Source organism: Prionailurus bengalensis, chromosome B1 (assembly GCF_016509475.1).
Source record: "Prionailurus bengalensis isolate Pbe53 chromosome B1, Fcat_Pben_1.1_paternal_pri, whole genome shotgun sequence".
Taxonomy (NCBI): Eukaryota; Metazoa; Chordata; class Mammalia; order Carnivora; family Felidae; genus Prionailurus; species Prionailurus bengalensis.
Window position 1 is genome coordinate 79,601,772 of NC_057344.1, and position 22,493 is coordinate 79,624,264.

At 37.3% G+C, this 22,493-nt stretch overlaps 1 protein-coding gene across 2 annotated transcripts in view; it reads right to left on the bottom strand.

Moving 5' to 3' along the window:
* Positions 1 to 22,493, bottom strand: part of ARHGAP10 (Rho GTPase activating protein 10) — a 326,505-nt gene that overhangs the window by 117,417 nt on the left and 186,595 nt on the right. For both annotated transcript variants that reach the window (XM_043567800.1, XM_043567809.1), the window contains 2 exons: positions 15,282 to 15,356; positions 8,444 to 8,531 (listed from right to left, as the gene is read on the bottom strand). In XM_043567800.1, coding sequence (XP_043423735.1) covers positions 8,444 to 8,531; positions 15,282 to 15,356 — 163 coding nt within the window. The remainder of the gene's footprint in view (positions 1 to 8,443; positions 8,532 to 15,281; positions 15,357 to 22,493) is intronic.

Here is a 22,493-nt window from a genome sequence, read left to right on the forward strand (position 1 = left end):
CATAAAACTTCCTTCCACATATTAGCTTATTTAGAGACAAACATTCAATGCAACCAAATGTAAGCATAAAATTCTGAAAATCATCTCTAGAATATCAACTGAAGACATTACAAAATATGTTAAAAAGTTTAAACAAATATCATAACCTCTTCTCTTACATATCTCTACTAGAGAAACATGATATCCACTTTTGGCTTATGCATATGAAACAATAAAAGATATGATGTAAAATACATGACAACTTGAAAATTACACATATAATTTTAATTTTCTACCAAGCAGATTACACAAATGGTAGTATATTTTATCCTGTGGTCAACAGAATGCTACAGTTCACTCAACTTTTATACATTATCTTAAATTTTAGAAGACCAGATTTCTGCACTCTATAAAAACACTTCAAGAACACTAAGACAAGTATCAATCTGCACAGTCTTTCTGGAGGGCAATCTGGCAAGATATTAAAAATCTTTAAAAGGTTTAAATTGTGTAACCTGGAAATTCCTCTTCAAATGCTCAAGAAAAAAAAAAGTCAAAGACACACGCACACACACACACACACACAAATTTAAGACATTGACAAAAGATAAGAAAAATGTAGGGATAAAGGAGTTCCTTTCATACTTATAAAAAGGACAATTAACAAGACAACAATCCTAAATGTTAACAAATCTAACAACAGGAGCTTCCAAATACATGAAGCAAAAACTGATCTATTAGGAGAAACAGACAAATCCACAACTATGGCAAGAGATTTAAATACCTCTCTGTTTTAATAAGTGATAAGACAAGTAGACCAAAAAAAATCAGTTAGCTTTATTCACATCTTCTGTATCCTATCAACCAATTTTATCCAATTGATATGTCCTTCACCTAAGTGCTAGTCCATCCAAAAGCAGCAGTAAACACATTCTTTCCCAGCACACATGGAACATTTATCAAGATAAACCATATTTTAGGCCATTAAACAAATCTTTCTTAGTAAATTTAAAAGGTTCAATTTACGCCAGCTATTTCTCTGATTACAATAAAAAATGAATTGGGGCGCCTGGGTGGCGCAGTCGGTTAAGCGTCCGACTTCAGCCAGGTCACGATCTCGCGGTCCGTGAGTTCGAGCCCCGCGTCAGGCTCTGGGCTGATGGCTCGGAGACTGGAGCCTGTTTCCGATTCTGTGTCTCCCTCTCTCTCTGCCCCTCCCCCGTTCATGCTCTGTCTCTCTCTGTCCCAAAAATAAATTTAAAAAAAAAAAAAAAAAAAGGTTGAAAAAAAATGAATTAAAAACCAGTAACAGAAAGATATCTGGAAAACCCAAAAGATAGGGAAACTAGAAAGTATTTTGAGCAAAATGAATATATAACATATCAGAATTTAAGGGACGTTATTAGTAAAGCAGTATTTAGGGGTAAATTTATATCATTCAACACCTATATAAACAGAAAGATCTTAAACCAATGACTTCACTTTCCATCTTAGAGAGCTAGAAAACAAAACAAAAAAACAAAAGAGTAAATTAAACCCCAAATAAGCAAAAGAACAGAAAAAATATAAAGATCAGAGCAGAAATCAACAAAAAGATAACAAGAAAAATAGAAAACGTACATGAATCCAAAAGCAGTTCTTTGAGGTAATCAATGAAAATAATAAATCTAGGCAGAGTAATTAGGAAATAAAGGAGAAAACACAAATTACTAATGCCAGGAATGATAGAATGGTAGAGATAATTGTAAAACCACTGTAGGCTCTAAAGATATTTAAAAGAAAATAAGGGAATAGCATGAACAATTTTATGCCCACAAATTCAGTAATTTAGATGAAAGAATAAATATCTTGAGAGACACAAACTACCAAAGCTCACTCCAGAAGAATCAGGTAACACATCTACTGAAGAAACTGAATTTGTAGTTAAAAATTTTGCCAATAAGAAAACCCCAGGCCCAGATGACTTCACTGGTGAATTCTACCAAAGTAATAATACCAATCCTATGCAAATTCTATGCAAATTCCAGAAAATGTAAGAAAGAATACTTTCTTACTCATTCTTTGATGTCCTCACCCTAGTACCAAAATTACAGACATTACAAGAAAGCAACAAACCTTAATACTTATGAATATAGATGCAACTATTCTAAATAGAATCAGCAAAGTTCAAATTCAACAGATACATAAAAGGATAATACATCATGACCAAGTTGGGTTTACGGCACAAATGCAATACTGCCTTAATATTAAAACAAAAATCAATGCAATTTGCCACACTAGCAAACTAAAATAAAAAAAACTGTATGATCATCTAAATAGATAATTCAGGGGAAAAAAGAGCGCTTTTCCCACAAATGGTATTAGAATAACTGGGCATTCGTATTCAAAAGTGAACTTGGATCCATATATCGTATCTTACATAAAAATTAACTCAAAAAATCACAAATCTAAGTGTAAAACCTAAAACTATGAAACTTCTAGAAGAAAATAGAAAAGAAAACCTTGGTGACTTTGGATTAGGCAAAGATTTCTTGACACATCACCAAAAGTACAGTTCATACAAAGAAAAACTGATAAACTGCAGCACATTAAAATTGACTGCCCTTTGGAACACACTATTAAGAGAATGAAAAGACAAGCCACTGACTGAAGAAACATTTGCAAAACACGTATCTGAGAAAGGACTTGTATCCAAAATACATTAAAAAATTATCAAAACAGAGCAAATGAACAAATAACTCCATTTTTTTTTTTATTGCATGAAAGACAAGACACTTCACCCAAGAAGATACAGAGAATGCAAATACACACGTAGAAAAGCTTGACATTATCAGTCATAATGGAAATGAAAAACAAAAGTACATGAGAGGGGTGCCTGGGTGGCTCAGTCAGTTAAGCATCTGACTCTTGATTTCGGCTGAGTTCACGATCTCATGGTTCCTGACATGAGTTCTGCATCAGGCTCAGCACTGATAGTGCGGAGACTGCTTGGAACTCTCTCTCTGCCCCTCCCCCACTCATGTTCCCTCTCTCTCTGAAAATAAACAAACATTAAAAAAAAAAGTACATGAGCTACCACTATACAGCTATTACAATGGCTAAAATGAAGAAGACTGACCATATCAAGAGTTAGCAAGGGTGTAAAGGAAATGGAACTCTTATACAACCACTCTGGAAAAACACAGTTCGTCAGTTTCCCAAACTATTAAACATATATCCAACATACAATCTAGATAGACATTCCACTCCTAGGCTTGAACCAAGAGAAATGTAAGTCTGCTCAAAGATTTATACAGAAAGGTTTTTGGTAGCTTTATTTGTAATAGCCAGAAGCTACAAACAACCCAAATATTCATCAGCAAGGGAATGAACCATAAAAATCTGTGGTGTATCCATACAATGGAACACTAGCAACAAGAAAGAATGAACTACTGGACTTGCCACAACACAAATGAATCTCTAATTATGCTGAATAAAAGAACCCAGATTTTTTTAAAGATGTATTTTTATTCCATTTATATGAAATTATAAAAAAAGCAAATTAATAATGTACAGTGAAAGAAAGCAGGGCAGTGGTAACCTAGGAATGAGGGAGTGAAAGGGAAAGGTGGGAGAGAGAGATTCCAAAGGTGCCTGAGGAAACTTTGGGGGCTAGTGGTTAGGATCACTATCCTGATTATCTTGACTGCTTTACAGGCATAAACACATATGTCAAACTTATCAAAAGGTACACTATAAAAATGTTCTGTTTATTATATGTCAACTTCACTTGAATAAAGTGGTTTATAAAGCAAATAAAACAGGTGCAAAAACATATTTACAGGTTATATTCCCTACACACCACTTAGGAAACATATGCACACACACACACATAACAACTGTAGGCACATTAACTAAAACTTAAAGCCCTAGTGAGGAAAAGCTGTTTCTTATTTCCCCTCTCCCTCCCCTTCATCTCCTACGCTCTCATTTAAAGAAGAAAAATAAAAGCAATTATACCACAGCCTCAATAAAAAGAAATAAACCTTTAGGTTTTTTTGTTTCAAAATACGGACAAGTAGAAAATGGCAAGGAAGGAAAATGACGGCTTGGCACAGAAGGAAAGCTAACTGGTACTGGGAAGAAAATGGGGGGGGGGGAGAGAACATTTGGAAAAGCACGGACAGCATTGCTTTTCCAATAAAAATGAACTTGTACCTAGGTATCTTCGATGAGCTACTTCTACCATTGCCATATGTCTGCTAGTCAATACAGCATAAATAGTAAGTATTAAATATTGTTGAAGTTTGGGAAGCAGTAATAAAAATGACACGTTCTCCACACAAAATGTATTATACTGAGTCACTGTATCTCTCAACTTGCCATCCAACATGTTTTGAGCTACCTCTCTTTGCCACCCCTTGGGATCTAAGAACATAAATCATAATATTTATCTAAGCAGGCATTTTCTTCCCCAAAACTTCCATTCTAGTTTCCAGGCTTTAAAAGTTCCCTCTAGGTAAAGTCAGTTTACTAAAAACCTCACAAGATAGCTCATCTGTCCCCTCACAATGGGAACCCATTGTAATGAACACATTGCTGAAAATCGAAATTATGGTCTGAAAAGATAGGTACTCAATCAGAGAGCTGGTATTCAGCCCTCTGAAACACACAAGTAAAGAATTTTTGCCTCAAGTCAATACAAGAAAAAGGGAGATGCCATACACGTATGTGCTGCACATCTTTATCTCTCTCCTAGGGTTTGAGGGATTTGGCTATTTCCCTTCTTCCACCTCCAGCCTCCCATCCAATATGATGGCTGGGTTATTTGCGTAGAGAAGAATTCAAGAGCAATAGCTTTTGTGGTGAGAAAAGCTATATTCGACTTGTGCTATGGCGCCTTCAGTGACAAAGCTGGGATTCCAACCCACGCAGGCTGGCTCCAACCATGCTCTTGACCATCACACTGTTATTACCTCTTGTACTGAAAGAAATGCACACGCTCAGGCCATAAGCAGATAGCCAAAATACAAACTGTTTTCTCCCATTTGGTGCACCACCAGAAAAAGTATTACTTAAATCCTAATTACTGCATTTTTAGTTGCTAAAAATAACACAGGGGAAAGAACAGCAACCTAAGTTTCAAAATCTCCCAAGGCATCTGCCATTTTATGATAATCACTTTATCACATTCAGGCAGACTGTGTATATTGTTAGGAGTGAAGTTATATAATAATAGCATCTCATAATGTTGTTCTCTAGGCAATGTTTGCTTAAAAGCAGAATTCAAAAGGATAAAGCAACGCAAAGAGAGAAAAAGGCAGAAAAAGCAACACAAGACCAAGAGCGATAAGGGACTAGCTTCAGTAAGTATCAAGAACCAAAAAGAAATTTTACTTACGGTACTCAATAAAAAGATCCTCTAAGTTTATTAAACTACTTATCCCACAAGGAAAAAAAAAAAAAAAGAACTGGTGTGGAACAGGGAGAAAAAAACATGCAATTTATTACAAAAGAACTGGATTTTTCCCCTTAGTTTCCACACCAATAACTGAGTCACCTTGGTTAATCCCTTTAACTCTAGTAGCCATGATTTTACCAAACAGTAAAATGGGTTTAAAGCTCCCTCCTGGAGCGGCAGCATCCTTTGCACATCAAGTTAACATATGCAACTCATCGTATTTTTATATCCCTCTCTCTCTCCATCTATTACATGCTTTCTCAATCTCAGCACTATTGCTATTTTGTACATACGGGAGCAAGGGTGGGTTGTCTCCTGCACTGTAGGATGTTTAGCAGCCCATCACTGGCCTCCATCCATTACATGCCAGTAGCACCCCCTTTCCAGCAATCATGACTACCAAGAATATTTCCAGACATTGCCAAGTATCTCCTGGGGGATGCAAAATTTCCCCAGTCAGGAAGCACTGTCTCTGAGTGACAGGTACAGCTCTAGATGCTGGGGACACTGCAATGAACAAGACACATACGGTGCCTATCCTCAGGAAGCTTACATTCTAATCCCAAGGTGGGAGCTAAGGAGATTAATTTTGTCCATAATTCTCATCCAAGCCAGTTAGTGACCATCAGTGGCAGATAGGAAGACAGCCATAAGCACATAGGTTTAGCCTTAATTTTATCCCTTTATCAATTAGGGATATTAAGTGCAATTCTGTACTTAATACTTTAAGGGAAAAAAATTAAACAGTGGTTAAAAATATCTTGTCGAAATAAAACACTCAAAAATAGGTAATACACGTCTGAACCCACTGATAAATTTTAATTTCATTAAAAAGTGGGACAACCAGATAACACAGGCCTCCTGATATAATACAGGAAAAATATGCCACCACTATACTGTATTCTTGCAATAAATCATTTTTTTTCTAAAAACCTAACCTGGATCTAATAAAGCCTATAGATTTAACTGTTAGTTTACAGGAAATATGATGGCTAGAGAAACATGTTAAATGACACCATGACACAATCTGCCCTAAGATGTAGAAAATTCTATTTAAAAATGACCCAGGTTCATAAGCAAACAAACAAGAAAACGCTGAGGAAGAAAGCTGTGCAGAGGAAGGAGACTATGCAGATTAAAAGTGATTTAAAACACATCAATCAAATGAAATGTGTTGACATTACTCAAACCCTGTCGGAATTTAAGTAAATATAAAAAGACCTTTTGGAAAAAAAAAAAATCAGTGAAAATTCAAACATGGACTGAGTATTAGATGGTATTAATTTTGTTGGGTATGGTAACTATTTTTTTTTTGTCTTTCTACACTCTTTTTTTAAGTCCTTATCTTTTTCTAAGTATATACTTCAATATTTAGGGGGGAAGCAATAGGGTGGTTTAGAAAATCTTTCAAATAGTATCCAAAAAAAGTAGCAGGTAGGGAGACTGAAGAAACAAGAAGGGTAGAGTGTTGGTAACTTCAGAAGCAGGATAATGGAGCCATGAGGATTCAGTATACTTAACTGTCTGTGGTTGCACAGACTTGGAATTTTTCAAAAAGATGAACTACTCAACATATAAATTATATAGTAACATTTCATTCTATGTGCTCATTCAAACCCAAATACTATCTACCTGAAACACGATCCTACGTGTTGGTTAAAAAGAAACAATGCTAGGGGAGCAAAGCCATTTGCTATTAAAATCCCCAACAGAACCGCAGCATAAGAATTACAGTCGTGGGTCGGGGCACCTGGGTGGCTCAGTCGGTTGGGCAACCGACTTCAGCTCAGGTCATGATCTCACAGCTCCTCAGTTCGAGCCCCGCATCAGGCTCTGTGCTGACAGCTCAGAGCCTGGAGCCTGCTTCGGATTCTCTATCTCCCTCTTTCCCTCCCCTGCTCACACACTGTCTCTATCTCTCTCAAATATAAACACTAAAAAAAAATAAATAAAATAATGAAAATAAAATGAAATAAAATAAAATGAAATAAAATAAAATAAAATAAAATAAAATAAAATAAAATAATTACATTCGTAGGGCACCTGGGTGGCTTAGTCAGTTAAGCATCTGACTCTTGGTTTCAGCTCAGGTCATGATCTCACAGTTTCCTGAGTTTGAGCCCCACATTGGACTCTGTGCCAGCAGCATGGCGCCTGCTTAGGAGTCTCTCTCTGCTCCTCCCCCACTCACGCTCTGTCTCTCTCAAAATAAATAAACTTTAAAAAATAAAAAAAAGAATTACGATCATAATTTTTTTTCATTCTTTCACTCACTTGGTATTGTTCTTCATCTAACCTCAAGGTTTCTATCATTAAGTTCCTTTCTTCTTTATAAAAAGGGTAATCACCCATAGAGATGCTGAGCCCTATTCTAACTCTGGTCCTAAATATTTTCTGTAATAAATGCAAAACTTAAGTTTATCCTAAAACTTCAAATAAACTTCTTTAAAAAATAGCTTTGTATTTATGTGTTATCATTATAAGCCTCTAGGTGCAACGGTTTATCATTTTTTAAGGTTATTTATTTTTGAGAGAGACAGAGAAAGCAAGAGCAGAGAATGATGTGGCACCCAGCCTCACGGAACTGTGAAATCGTGACCTGAGGCGAATTCAAGTCAGAAGCTTGACCATTTGAGCCACCCAGGTGCCCCTAGACTCAATGGTTTAAATTTAAACCAAAAAAAATTCTTCATTGTAGCCTAAAACATAAATAAAAGGTTCGATAAAAATTGATAAATGGCCTTCTTCCTCATTGCTTCATAACATTTAATTCCCAAAACTCCCATCTACAATAGACATCTACTTCACACACTTTTGTCTTTTCCGATTCTGTTTTGCAATTTACCTAACAACAGACATTCAACTACTACTGATGGCACTTTCAGAGACACAGATCCATCATGAATGTCCTCCTGTTCTGTAAGGTTGAACTCAATGATCGAGATCTCCAGGCAGCGTTGGCATCTACCACACGTTAGATACCCAAGAGCCCACGCCTCCCTCCTGTTACTGAGAGGAGCTTACCTCAAATACTGTTTCAGGGCACTTGTTATTGTCTTCACTTCCCAATCTACAGAATTCTCCAGGTCCACCTCATTGCATGTTTTTACATCTGGTGAGCAAGCAGGCAAGAAAACAATAATTAAAACCTTGGACATCCAAAGGTCTTCTTGACTGGTTCACAAAGCTTCCATTTTTAAATGGCCAAACCACAAATAATTAATTCTGGGAGTCCTTATAAAAACGTACAAAATTTCTTCTATTATAAGCCATGTTCTATTATTAGACATTTGTAAGCAACTTCGGAAAACCCATAGTGAAGATCAAGGTAAAGGATAAGATGGGGCTGGAAGGAGGGAAGACCTAGGCATAGCAGACATTTCAATATTCACAACTACAAAGCATACACAGCTGTGATGACCGCCACGGTGGTAGTTATTCTATTATTAAAGACACTACCCCACAGTCAGGGCTTGGGGCATGTGGCATCTACAGTATCTATACATTTTACCATGTTTCAGGTGGCATTACTGTTATCACGCTGTGTTATGACAAGGGAAACAGGCAGCCCTGTTAATGGCAAAATGACAAGTCAGTGGGAAGAAAGGACAGGAAGTTTGGTCCCACGCTTCTAAGATCTGGACTCAACAGATTATCTTTCTAAAGATTAATGCATGATCAACCAAAATAGCAATATGGTAATACATAAATTTAAACTCAACTTTGACATTAACATCGTAATTTATACATTCATCTAAGAAATATTTATTGGAAGCCTCTGTGCAACGCTTCTGACATTCATTCTAACTAAAACTAGTTTTCTTTGTCCCGAAAGGGTGTTAATGATGTGTTTCTTCCAGATGCCCTTTCAAATAGCTAATAAACTCTACAGAAAAAGATGTATGGCTAACAAAACAAACAAACAAACAAACAAACAAGGGAGGGGAAAGGAGACAGTAAATTCTAAAAAAGAAGAAATGAGGGGGGCCTGGGTGGCTCATCGGTTAAGCGTCCAACTTCTGTTCAGGTCATGATCTTGAGGTTCGTGAGTTTGAACCTTGTGTCAGGCTCTGTGCTGACAGCTGGGAGCCTAGAGCCTGCTCGCGCTCTCTCTCTCTCGCGCTCTCTCTCTCTCTCTCTCTCTCTGCTCCTCCCCTGCTCGCTCATTCACTCTCTCTCTCTCTCAAAAATAAAATATTAAAAAAATTAAAAATAAATAAAAATAAAAGGGAAGAAATGAGTCTTGGTTGAAATAAAAGGAAAGGAGGGTGGGAAACAGAAAGGGAAAGGCCAGCACTCTGTATACGGTGGCACCTTGATCCTTACAAGGCTGGGCTACTGTACTCAACGGCGGCTTGGCACCAGAGAGGAATGAGTGCAGCATGTTCTCACAAACCTGGGCTTAAATCCTCACGGCCACCCTAAGCAGCCACACCACTCAAACCAAGTCACATCCACACCGGTCTGAACTCCGGGTTTTCATCTACAAAACAGCGATCATGTAAACACTCTCACAGAACTACAAAGAGTAGCAAAGCAAATAAGCAATGTGTACCTTGTTTAAATGAGTAGGCAATTACCACAACCGAGTCACTAGAAGTATAAGCATTCAGTGGTGGTTCCTACTCAAAGGGAAGTGTAGTAAATGGGTTATGATGACAGATATTAAATAATCAGTAGAAACTTGCCTCGTTTTCTACACCCCATCATCCAAAGGAAAAAATCAGACATTCCAGGAAAAGACTTGATTTCTCCCTCACTCCAGAATGATGTTTCAACTAAGAGCCAAGAAAACTAGTTGTTTCAGACTTTTTTTTCCCTCTCTTACACTGTATTTGTCTATATAGGGGAGGAAACATCTTGTTAGTATTTCCTCTTTAAAGGCACTAAAAAGAAAAGCCTGTCAGAACGGGACCACTGCATTCAGTCAGGCATGTCACTTAAAAAACTTTAGGCTTGGGCATGAGGAAGGATAGGTGACAACTCACCTATCTCAAACTGTGCTATTCTCAAACTTTCCAGAAACAAAGTAAAACAGGAAGTGATGGTTATTTCACAGCCATAACATCATACATATGAAGTCAATTACTCAAAAGTCTGGAGACTTTTTAAAGCACTTCAACAGTTCTTGATTACAGCAACTGACAGCAACATGCAATAAACTACAACAATGGCAATTGACACTGATTACATTTTGATCAGTTCCTACAATTCAGAACTCATTTGTTACCAAGCTTGTCAGACAAGCCACAGATACATTCAAGAAATCAAATTAAGCACCCTGATTAAAGGTGCAATCCTTTATAACTGGGACTAAATAATTCTGTTCTAAAGGCTTTGCCAACCCATTACTTCAGTAACTGAATATTCTCTCTCTCATTAAATCAATTATTTAAATCTCATTTTAACGTACAAGTCAGATAACATTTTCAATCAATTCGCTCCCGGCAAATCAGCATTTTAAAATCCAGGAGGCTTCTAAAGGAAATCTTTTATTTTCATCTTTCTACCAAATTATCATTCTATATTTCGAGAATCATAGCCTTTCTATGGAAAAGTAAGCCACCCTTTGAATTCATGGAATAAAAAGTGGCTGTCACATCAGAGGCTAATGACTACATAGTGTCTATGGTACTAATCCCCTATTAAATTTTTACTGTTTTCAAATAACTCAATCATACCTAGCAGTTCTTTAGAATCAGTGGATGCACTGGGACCAGGTAAATTTGCTAATAACTTATTTGGGATTCAAACTTATAAATGCATTTGAGTGTTCAATCAGAATATACATTCTACTGTAAATAAGGAAGGGATTTTGCTCCCTTATTGACTAAGAGACAACACCTTTATGTACTAGTTAAAACTAACAAGCACAGATACAAACAGTTAACTGTTTATTTGGGTGAATGTTTCATAATTACATAACCAGTATTTTTTTTTTTTTTTGAAACTGGAAATTTTCAGCCCCACCTAAATGCAAAGCACCTAAATGCAATATTCCAAAAATGGACCTGGGCCCCACTTTAAATTAAAGTACTTGAAGGAGCACACTGATTGAATGAATTTTGAGAATATACATTATAAATCCAAAATCATAATTTTCACCTATATTAGTTTACTTTGTTTTCCCCAATGTATATGAAAAAGCTGTCTTACAAACAAATAAGGTGATTTTTTTTAAGTAAAACTTCCAAGTTAGTTGTATCTCTTGTTTTCTATGGTTCTGTGTCTAAAAATAAAATCCTGCCTATTTTGCAAGTTAAATTTAGAAATAACCTCCAAATTCACCAACACACTTAAGCTGCCACCACATTTTCTTATAATTTCCCCTCTTTGCTCTGATGTTTTCATTCTTCAGTGGTGAAGTGGGAGAACACTGACAACTCTAACCCATCTGAGTTCTAACCTGCCAATAACTATTGCAATTAACCTGCTACATTCTCACCCCATTTACTAAAAATCCATGACTCACCCAAACACACCTCATCCCGTATTTCTCCCTTCCCTCCCCAAGTGCTCTAAAGTTACTACGGAAAAAACAAACATAAAACTTTTACAAAGTTACATGTCTATGTGTGTGTGCCCTCTGTTAGAGCAAAAGGGGAAGAAAAACACCTGAAAAGGGGAGGAAGACAACTGCTTAGTTGGACTTTGTATGTATGTATGTGTGTATATATACATATACATATATATGTATATATTATATGTGTGTGTGTGATTTTATATATATATATATATATATATATATATATATTTTTTTTTTTTTAAACTTAAGAAGTGTGGTCCAGGGAAAGAGAGCTGAGCACTACCTTCTGGCTCCCAGGATAGAAGACAACTAAGACAACAACTCCCATCACCTGACCTGACCTGGAGGAGTAGATATGACATGTCTATTTAGAGGACTTTCTGTGGTCAACTACCATTCGTACTCCTTCTTGGCAGAGGAGAGAAGAAAGGGGTGGAGGAAACAGGGCTGTGGGGGAGAAGAAGATGGGGAGAGATGAAGAATGGAAAGAAAGATTTTTCTTTATTTTAATCTTAAATATGAAGAGTGAAAACACACCAACAAGTGAAGAAAACATGGAAGATACTAAGCATTCATCCTTTCTTTAGAAATCATCACAAACTTCTACACAAGAGTAAATACTTAAAACATTTCAAACAAACAATACACACATATTATATAAAAATGACAGTAATAGAAAAACATCCAAGTAAATAATTAGTTCTCAAGAACTAAAGAACCAAGTAAACAGAAGTTCTTGTCAAAAATACTAAATGCCTTGGAATTTTTTCTCAGACATTAAAAAAATGGATTATTTCTCATCTCTACAAAGAAAAATCCAATACAAACAAATTGTACTTTGAAAAATCCAAATTTGAAATACACATTACCTGGAGGAATAGCAACTTAAAAAAATAACTGCCTCATACTGGGGCACCTGGGTGGCTCCGTCCATTAAGTGTCCAACTTTGGCTCAGATCATGATCTCATGGTTCCTGAGTTCCACATCGGGTTTGTTGCTGTCAGCACAGAACCCGCTTCAGATCCTCTGTCCCCCTCTCTCTGCCCCTTCCCTGCCTGCACTCTCTCTCTCTCAAAAAATGAATAAATAATTGCCTAATACCAAATGGGCAAAATCATCAGAACTCCTGGGGCAGGGAGAGTGGGGACACTGGTCTAAAAGAGCAAAGCTAAAAATCTGGCAGACTCATCCGGTGTTTTTTTTTTTTTCTCTTTAAGATATAGAACCCTAGAACAACATAGGGAGGTGAGATAAGATGGAAAGAAAGAATATCCAGTGGATAGGGTATACACAACTACACAGAACTCTTAAAATCCTTTTTTTGGAAGAGGTATAAATTATTTATTTGAACACTTAGTGAATGGGATAGAAGGAAAAAGGTATCTTAAGGGAATTTTAAATTAAGATTCAGTGAATAAATCTATTTTGTCAAGACCTAAAGTTTCAGTTGGTAACAAAGTAACAAGAAAGCAGTATTAATCCTAATAAAAAATCCAAAGTTTGTGATTGACAATCTTCAATTTCATACTAGGAATTATTGTAAAATAATTATTGTGGTAGTGCCCAACCCCCCTTTACAAGGAAATAATCAAGTCAGTGTCATCCCTCTCATCAATTCTTCAACTTCCTGAAGAAATGCTTCTTGGGAAAACAAATTTCCTTTGTCAGCAACTGAAATTAGGTTGTATCGCGCTTGTATCCTAGACTTCTCTGCTCTGAGTCTCATGGAAAGTGAAAACAGTTTTCCAGGTCATGAATTTTTGAGGGTTTAGATATTTTAAAACACCTTGCCAGTACGGGATTATCTTGAGACATTTCCCATGAGCAGAGGAAACTACCACCTTAGTTCAGGGATGCAGATCAAGAGGGATTTTATGAGATTAAGAACAAATTTTGAGACAGCTTAACACTTCCCCGTGACCACAGAGACACCCTTGTTTGAACTTCCCTTGAACACAAACAAGAAGACAATAAAAATAATGCTGGGATCCTTAGGACCAATTTACTGCCAAAGTGTGCCTTTCAGCCAAAATATCCCCTTCTGATACCAACAGCCTTCCAATTCTAATCATTATTACACCATCTTGGAAATGAGCAAAGTGTTTCTAATTTTAAAATTAACTAAAAGCAGATGCTGTAGCCCCATTAAACTCTTCCAGCTGCTACTGAACCACTGGCAACCTGAGTCTATTTAATTTGGAGACCACTAATGGTAAAAAGGAAAATCTGACTGCCAAAATTGCACACCCAAGTTAAACCAGAGAGGCAGAAAATGAAAACAGCTCATGAAAGCGAATGTATTCTAAGACAGCTCTCCAACTGATGATGGGCAATTTTTCCTGCAGTTAATAGCTAAAAAAAAAAAAGGTTATTGCTTATTAAATCCTTAATTCAAATACAGCCAAACAAGCAATCCTATCTGTAACATGTCAGTTGATTTTATTCATCTTGGTTTATGCTTCCTAAAAACGAGTCCCACAATGCTTTAAGATGCAGACAGGTTTTAAATGCATCTACAGCATACCTGAGGGCATTGTTAATACTGATTAATTAAAGTGAGATATCAAGTTAATTAATATTTAGCAAGGTCAAAATGACAGATTGGTTTGACATACAGGCCCTCAAGCCTGATGAGTTATCATCACTCCTCAAGAGGCAGCCAGCTTTGGGGAAGGGAGAGAGGCAGGACACCTTACAGGTGGCACCGAACCGACAGCGGCATGTCATGTAAAAGCGCTTTGTCATTCACGCAATGTCTGGGGTAATGAAATGAATTCACTTGCTGGCTTCCTCTAGTCTGTGATGCCAAAGAACACTGTGTTATCAGCACAGATGGAGCATGCATGGTTCTGGAGAAGAGCCTGGTGCAAACTACGAACAAGCCACTGTGAATACCAATGAGTCCCCAAGAATCGGATCCTTGCTGTCAAGTGACAGTTTTGGAAGCAACATAAAAATGAGTGAGTCCCAGTGGTCTTGTCCAACCAAATGTACTGTCAAGACTCTGGACGGGCAATTTGGAAGCCATGCAAATCACAGAGGCCTGGCTGCTACTTTCCTGTGAGAAGCAAGCACAAGACGACATTCACCCATGAGCTGCATTCTTTTCTTTTCTTTTTTCCCCCCATTTACTAAAAAATGGAACACAAGGTAAGAGGGAGTGGAAATCTGTGCTGAGACAAACACTAATCTACTTCTCAGCATCAACTACCTCTGCTCAGGAGAAAACTCATCGAGGCACCCAAGTGTGCTGTATGTTACTATGAAATATTAAGTTGTAAAGTCAATGAACATAAACAAACAATGCATGGAAAATGATTAGAAAAGAGGCATACCCATCAACATACTCAGAAGTCTCTGGACCTTTGAACTCACCCCCACAACTCTGTACAATCCTTGGTCATTTATACCTATTGGAAGAGACAAAGTGTTAGCAAAATATAAGACAAGTCATATTTTAAAAGCTGTCAGCAAACAATTGTATTCAGAATCTTTGCTAACTCACATTAGCAGCATTCCTGTTGACTATAAAAATAAACGTTTGACAAAACCAAGTGTTTACCAACTTGTTTTAGCAGCTTGGTATTCATGAGTTATGGTTGGAAAATAATCTCATAAAAACAGTGTTCCATGTGCACAAAATGTAATGAGTCAATGTTAATGAAATAAGTTCCTTAAGTAGTACCCATGTGTACCAATGCATTTTGTAAAGATGCATTCTAACTTTCACGTTGTTTTTCTTGAAAAGTTCAGCCTTTTAAAAATAACATGGTGCTGATTAGTACACAGAAAGAAAATCATTATTTAGATGATTCTTTAAGGCCGTGGAAATCCATTCAAAACTAAGGCAGAACTGTTTTTGTTTTTGGTTAAGAGCTGTTACATGCACTGTCCAGCAAGGAGCTCTGAAACTCCCAAGGAACATTACTACAAAGTATACATCAGAATGAGCCAAATCACAGCATTCTCTCTCTGCAGAGCTGGGGAAACAAAGTATCTCTGGGCACAACAGATGAGAAATAAAGGCAAGAAAATATATTGTCAAACAGAATTTAGTATATTGAATACATGGCAATATACACAGCATATTGATTTGAATAAACCAACTGTAAAAGGGCATTTTTGAGGCAATTGGGAAACTCTGAGTGACATTAAGAGTATGTCAGAAAATGTCCCTATTTTTTTTAAGGTACATACTGAAAAGAGTGAAAGGAACCTATCTGAGATTTGCTTTAAGAGCAAAGAAGGGACAGATGAAGCAATTTTACCAAAATCTTAAGTGTTGAGCCTGAGCCATAAGAATATGGGAGTTCACTGCACCACTCTCTCTACTCTTTTTATGCTTGAAAGCTTTCATGAGAAAATAACGACTTTGAAAAATCATGACTTCTCAAAAGAGTTGCAGTTTGCTGCATGTGTTTGTTTTCTCCACAACCAATGTTAAAAGTAACAAGAACACAACTGGCTGAAAAGAAGATGATGCCTCTAATCCCCAAAGTTTCCCAAACACAACAACACCAAAAAAGCCACGGAATTTGCCTAGGAGAGCTTACTTTCTTTTCATCTACTCACATGGGTGATGAAAAGACCAGACAGGGTCCAAAGGGCTGGCTTCCAGTCAAGACTGAGTCACTCCTGAGCTCTGAGATCATGGGCAAGATGGGAGACCTGAGTCTCGATGATGTATCTGAGATCAAGGACAGCACCTTGCACTTTGTGTTTGGTGGGGGGAAAACACTGAGACGATACCAAGACATGTACTATCAATTGTAACGCATGGCACACATAAAAGCTCTTATCACTCCTTGCAAAAGCAAGTCTTCATTTTCCTTTTCTCTATTTTGCCTTTCACTTATTTCCCCTTAATAATTTTTTAAGCTTTTCAAATGTCCCATTTGTCTTGTATATGCTACATTTTGCATCCCCCCAAAATCCATATGTTGAAGTCCTAACCCTCACTACCCTCAGAATTTGACCGTCTTTGGAAATAAGGTCTTTAAAGGAGGTAATTAAGTTGAAATTATGTCATTAGGGTAGGTCCTAAAGCAGTATGTTTAATGTTCTTATAAGAAGTTGGGGGCGGGGGGGGCACCTGGGTGGCTCAGTCGGTTAAGCGCCCAAGTGTTGATTTCAGTTCAGGTCATGATCTTGTGGTTTGTGAGTTCGAGCCCCATGTCTGGCTTTGCACTAACAGCACAGAGCCAGCTTGGGATTCTCTCTCCCTCTCTCTCCCCCCTTCCCTTGCTTGCTTGCTTGCTCTCTCTCTCTTTCTCTCAAAATAAATCAACACTTACAAAAAAAAAGAAGTCGGGACACACAGGGAGAAGATGGTCACCCACAAACCATGGCCCTCAGAAGAAACCAATCCTTGGGGCGCTTGGGTGGCTCAGTCGGTTAGGTGTCCAACTTCAACTCAGGTCATGATCTCGTGGTCTGTGAGATCGAGCCGTGCATCAGGCTCTTTGCTGATAGCTGGGAGCCTGGAGTCTGCTTCCAATTCTGTATCTCCCTCTCTCTCTGCCCTTCCCCCATGCATGTTCTGTCTGACTCTCTGTCTCTCAAGAATAAATAAGAAAAAATTTTTTAAATCTCTCTCTCAAAATAAATAAACATTAAAAAAAGAAGTTGGGACACACACAGAGAGAAGCCAGTCACCCACAAACCAAGGACAGGGGCCCTCCAAAGACGCCAACCTACTGACACATGGACCTCAGATTTCTAGCCCCAAGAATTCTGAGAAAATACATTTCTGTTGTATAAGCCACCCAGTTTGTGGGACTTTATTATGGCAATCCAAGCAAACACATACACCTTGTGTCTCAATTATCTCAACAGAGCTCAAAGAACCTGAAGAGCAAAGGCTAGCCCTTCAGTCTACACATATCTGTTCTAAAGATGCTTTGAATGCTAAAGAATCAAAGCAGCAGAGAAGCACCTTTCTGATGGGGAAGCTCATGGACTACAAGAGAGGGAAACAAATTCAGGTCAGCCCTGCCAGGAGTTGATAAAAAAGAAAGGAAATTGTCAAGAAACACAAAAATCAGATTTTGAGCCTGCTATGGAAGAAAAGATTGGGCCTCATTCCTTCCTTCTCCTAGAAGCCAGAAGGCCATGTCCAGAGTTTAAAATATCAGAGGACTGTTTTTCAATACTACTGCATTTAAAAAACCTAAAATAGTTTGACCTCGGTGCCAGAAGCCAAAAGAGCAAGTCATATTCTGCAGTCAAGCAAACGTGCATCTTTGAGACATGCCTGAAATGCACAGAGAAATGAAATAAGAATGTTACCTCAGCAATAATCATCACTCTGTGCTGGTAATTACTATCAGATAATTGATCAAGTTCAAATTCATCAACCTGAGAGAAGCTGAGTTAATTGCTAATGCATAATGAAAGGTGCAAGGGGGAATTGATGCTACTCAACACGGTTTCTACATTTTTAAGATGAAATTTAAATAAACCTCATATAAAAGCAGCTTAGAAACAGCATGTAACACACACACACACACACACACACACACACACACACACGTCACATAGGATTTTGTTTCTTGTTACAACATCCTTAAAAAGGTCTGAATTAAGAAAACTGAAACATACTTTATATCTCTGAACACACACATATCATTTAAAAGACAACAAATAAATACATTTGAAGAATAGGAACCAATCCTTATGCCAAGTCATATGAGTGAGTTTATCAGTCTCTCCAGCTTCTCTTCCACATTTTCCCCTTTCAGCCCAGGAAGTCACTATTTCTAATCACCACGTATTAGAATTTGGAAATTTTCTTTGATTTCCTCTCTGTCACTTTCCAAATTCACTAGGTCAATGTGCACAATTTCTTCACATTCAGACTCATCTCTGCTTCTTCAACACAGTCTTGAGTTTTATACACACATATTTATTAAGACACCCCTGTAGGGAAGCACACACGACTATAATTCATTCTGAACATCATTTTTTCTTTTTCTTTTCCTTTTTCAAACCACACTGATTATCTAAATTCTCTGCCATCCCCATTTAAGAGTAAGCCATCACTCAGATCCAGTCTAGATTCCTCTGTTGAAGTAGTAGGTAAGGCATAAATACACAAATATCTACAATGGGCCCTACCTCACCTACCCACATTTATTGTGGAGTATTCACCTCAACCAGAGGAAACCCTGGACTATCACCCACAAGTCGCCAAATTCACTCCCTTCACTCCTCCCTCCAGGTCATCTCCTCGGACAGAAATGTTCTTCCGCCTTCTCTCCACAAATTACTCATCTGTCAAATATTTATTCATCAAATATGTGCCAGGTGCCGTTCTAGCTGCCAGAGGTTCAACAGTGAGCAAATTGAATCCCATCCAGACCTTCAAAACCAGATAAAATCCCACCTTGTCTAACACCAGCCTACAGTTGATATTCCCTTTTCCTGAACATGACTCATAATTAATTCCTCCAAACACTTGAATACATTTTAAAACAAGCCCACAATCTCTTATTCACAATTCCCAAAATCAAAGTCTGAATGCTTGACCTGACATCAGATTATTTACATTTGTATATTCCCCCGCTCAGTGTGAATACTCCTAATTAACTATGTTACAAGTATGTCCACACATCTGGAGATGTGACATGCAGTATACCTTACGTCCCATACGCTTTCTAAAACACATCCAACCTCATGATTTTCAGATTAAGAATTGAGGACCTGTGTTCTACCTTCTCTTTCCAAATACACAGAGACATGGAAAGATACTAGGTCAATCTTGAGTTTTGTTTTTAATAGCTTTCATGGTGCCTCACGTGGAATAGTTGACTACAAAAAAGACATGGCTAGGGTCTTGGAATTAATTTGGAACTACAGATAGAGACTGGCCTTGGGCCAAAACAGACATTATAATTAGGAGCTAAAAACAAAGTTAAAATATCCAACTTACTACGATTTTTCTCGGGTAGCAATATTCCCTGATGTTATTACTACAACACTTTTTAACTTTTAACAAAAATTTTTCATCTGGTCAAAGTGCTATAGGCCCAAAGTTTTATTTTTGTTTTTGTTTTTTTTTTCTTTTAATAAATAAGGCTGTTTCTGATCAGGAGGGTAAGTGCTCTCCATTACAGTGATGAGCAGCTGATGACAGCTGTCCCTGGGCAAAGTGGACAAGGTGAAATCAAACGTGTCTTACTTCCCACCGCCTGTCTCCTCCAATCTCACACAGTCCTGTCACTGAGTACCAGCCACATCTTTCTCGAGGAGAAAGTCAAAAAAAGGAAATGAGTCAACTTTCATCATCATCTCTGCCCCAGTCTCCCTCTTGGAACCCAGATGATACTGCCAGAACCAGTCTATTCCACTCCACAAAACACCTGCACAGAACTACCTAACACCAGTGGGCACTCAGAGGCCCTGGTAGGTGCGCTAGAGAAGCAAAAGAGAAAATAAGATGCTCTGGAACAATAAAAGAATTAGATACAAAAGGAAAATAAAGCCAAAGAGGGTGGCTAAATTCAGTTAAACAACAGAGGTGGGGGCAAAGGCTAACATGGCCACAACTGGCAAAAAAATTTGTTGAGTAAGAAGAAAAGAGGAAGTGGCATTTAGAGTAAAGGAGGTAGAAGAGAGAAGACAGGTAATCAACACACACACACACACACACACACACACACACACACACACAGGAAAGGTCAATGAAGAACAGAAGGAAGGAGAATTTGGAAATAAATGAGGCAATAACAGGCTAGAAATTGTGTAACATTTAAATTCCTATTAATTTCATAAAAATTATCGTGTACTTATATTTTAAGCACTGAGGTAGAATACAGTGAAGACAGGATAAAATTTAAAAGACAATTAAAATTAAAAGAAAGCAACTTGGGAGAGAGCAACCAACCCAGCCACAACGTCTCATCTTTCCTTTCTGGCTTCGGGAACAGAACCCATACCTGATAACTCAGGGACTCTTAATATCTTGCATGATCCTCAGCACATGGTATACATTTAACCAGTGAATCAGATAAATTAATGGATAAACTGAATAAGTCATTCGTAAGTTGATGAGTGATTAGTAAAAGGATATAGAAAGAAAATAAAAAGAGACAGAAAAGGTTATTTGTAAGTAGAAAAGACAAATACAACATTATAAAGGAATAAGACTCAAAATGAAACTTAGACTTTTGATGGCAATACGTACAAAATTATTTTAAAAAATTATCCAGGTATATGATTCTACAGAAATCAGTGACCATATGCTATGGGTCCATAAACTAACATTCAGTCAGTTCTCATCTAGTAACCAGTAGAGTGCTTGGCATGGAATGAGATAATTGACCAATATTTGTGGCAGGACTGAATCATTTATTTGCACTTTTGTCTGTGTACAACAGGGATGAAAGGTCGTCAATGGTCAGGTTCATATTCACAAGATTTACATCAAAAGTCTGCCACATGTCATCAGTGATACAGCACACACACATAAACACACACACACACACACACACACATAAATGCAAATTTGTTTATATATCCCACCAGCACTGCAAAGACAAATTCTCCTTTGAGCTATGTAATGAACACACAATTGTATGCATAAATATCAATCATAATTGTAAATGTTTTATAATAATACATTTATATACAATTATAAATATTAACTAACCTGGAGTGGGTCTTGAAAATAAAAGGAAGAAAGCACTATACGTAAAATGATTAGGAAAAGCTTATGAGAAAATAACCCAGCAACAAAGCTAAGAACGAAATGCTATAAAGGTGACTCCAAAAATAGCAAGTGATGAGGCTCATGAATATTGCTTCAGGTCATAGGTAAATGACAAAGATTTGATAATGTGTCCTTTATGTATATTTATAACTAATCCCCAATAAACATTCTATTTACATGTCTGTGTAAATACAATCATCACTTTCCACTGCACTGAGTTACACAAAAATAAACAGGTTCATACACAAAGACTACCTTCCAAGATACTGGACAATTCATAATATTCTAAGGTTCTATCAAAAACATGCATTTAAGTTAAATTATTTTTAAGTATAAGCAGACAGAACCAAGCATCATTTGCTCTATTCCATCAAAGGGACGTAACATTCAATACCATAAATTAAGGTACTGTATTTAAAGAATTCTAAAATTTTGGAAGAAGAATGTATTATTTTTAATACTTAAAGTGTATTAAATACTAGGAAAAAACAGGGTAAGAAACAATTTTTAAGCCCTGAAACAGAAGATTAACTGCAGATGATAGTAACATTTCAACATTTCTAGATCTTAGTCCCCTCACTTCAAAAAAAAAAAAAAAAAAGTAGGGGCGCCTGGGTGGCTCAGTCAGATAAACATCTGACTCTTGATTTTGGCTCAGGTCATGATCTCATGGTCTATGAGATCAAGCCCCACATCAGGCTTTGTGCTCATGGCGTGGAGCCTGCATAGGATTCTCTCTTTAGCTCTCTGCCCCTTCTCCCATTTGTGCATGCTCGCTCTCTCTCTCTCTCTCTCAAAATAAATAAATAAACTTTAAAAAAAAAAAAAGCATATTCAG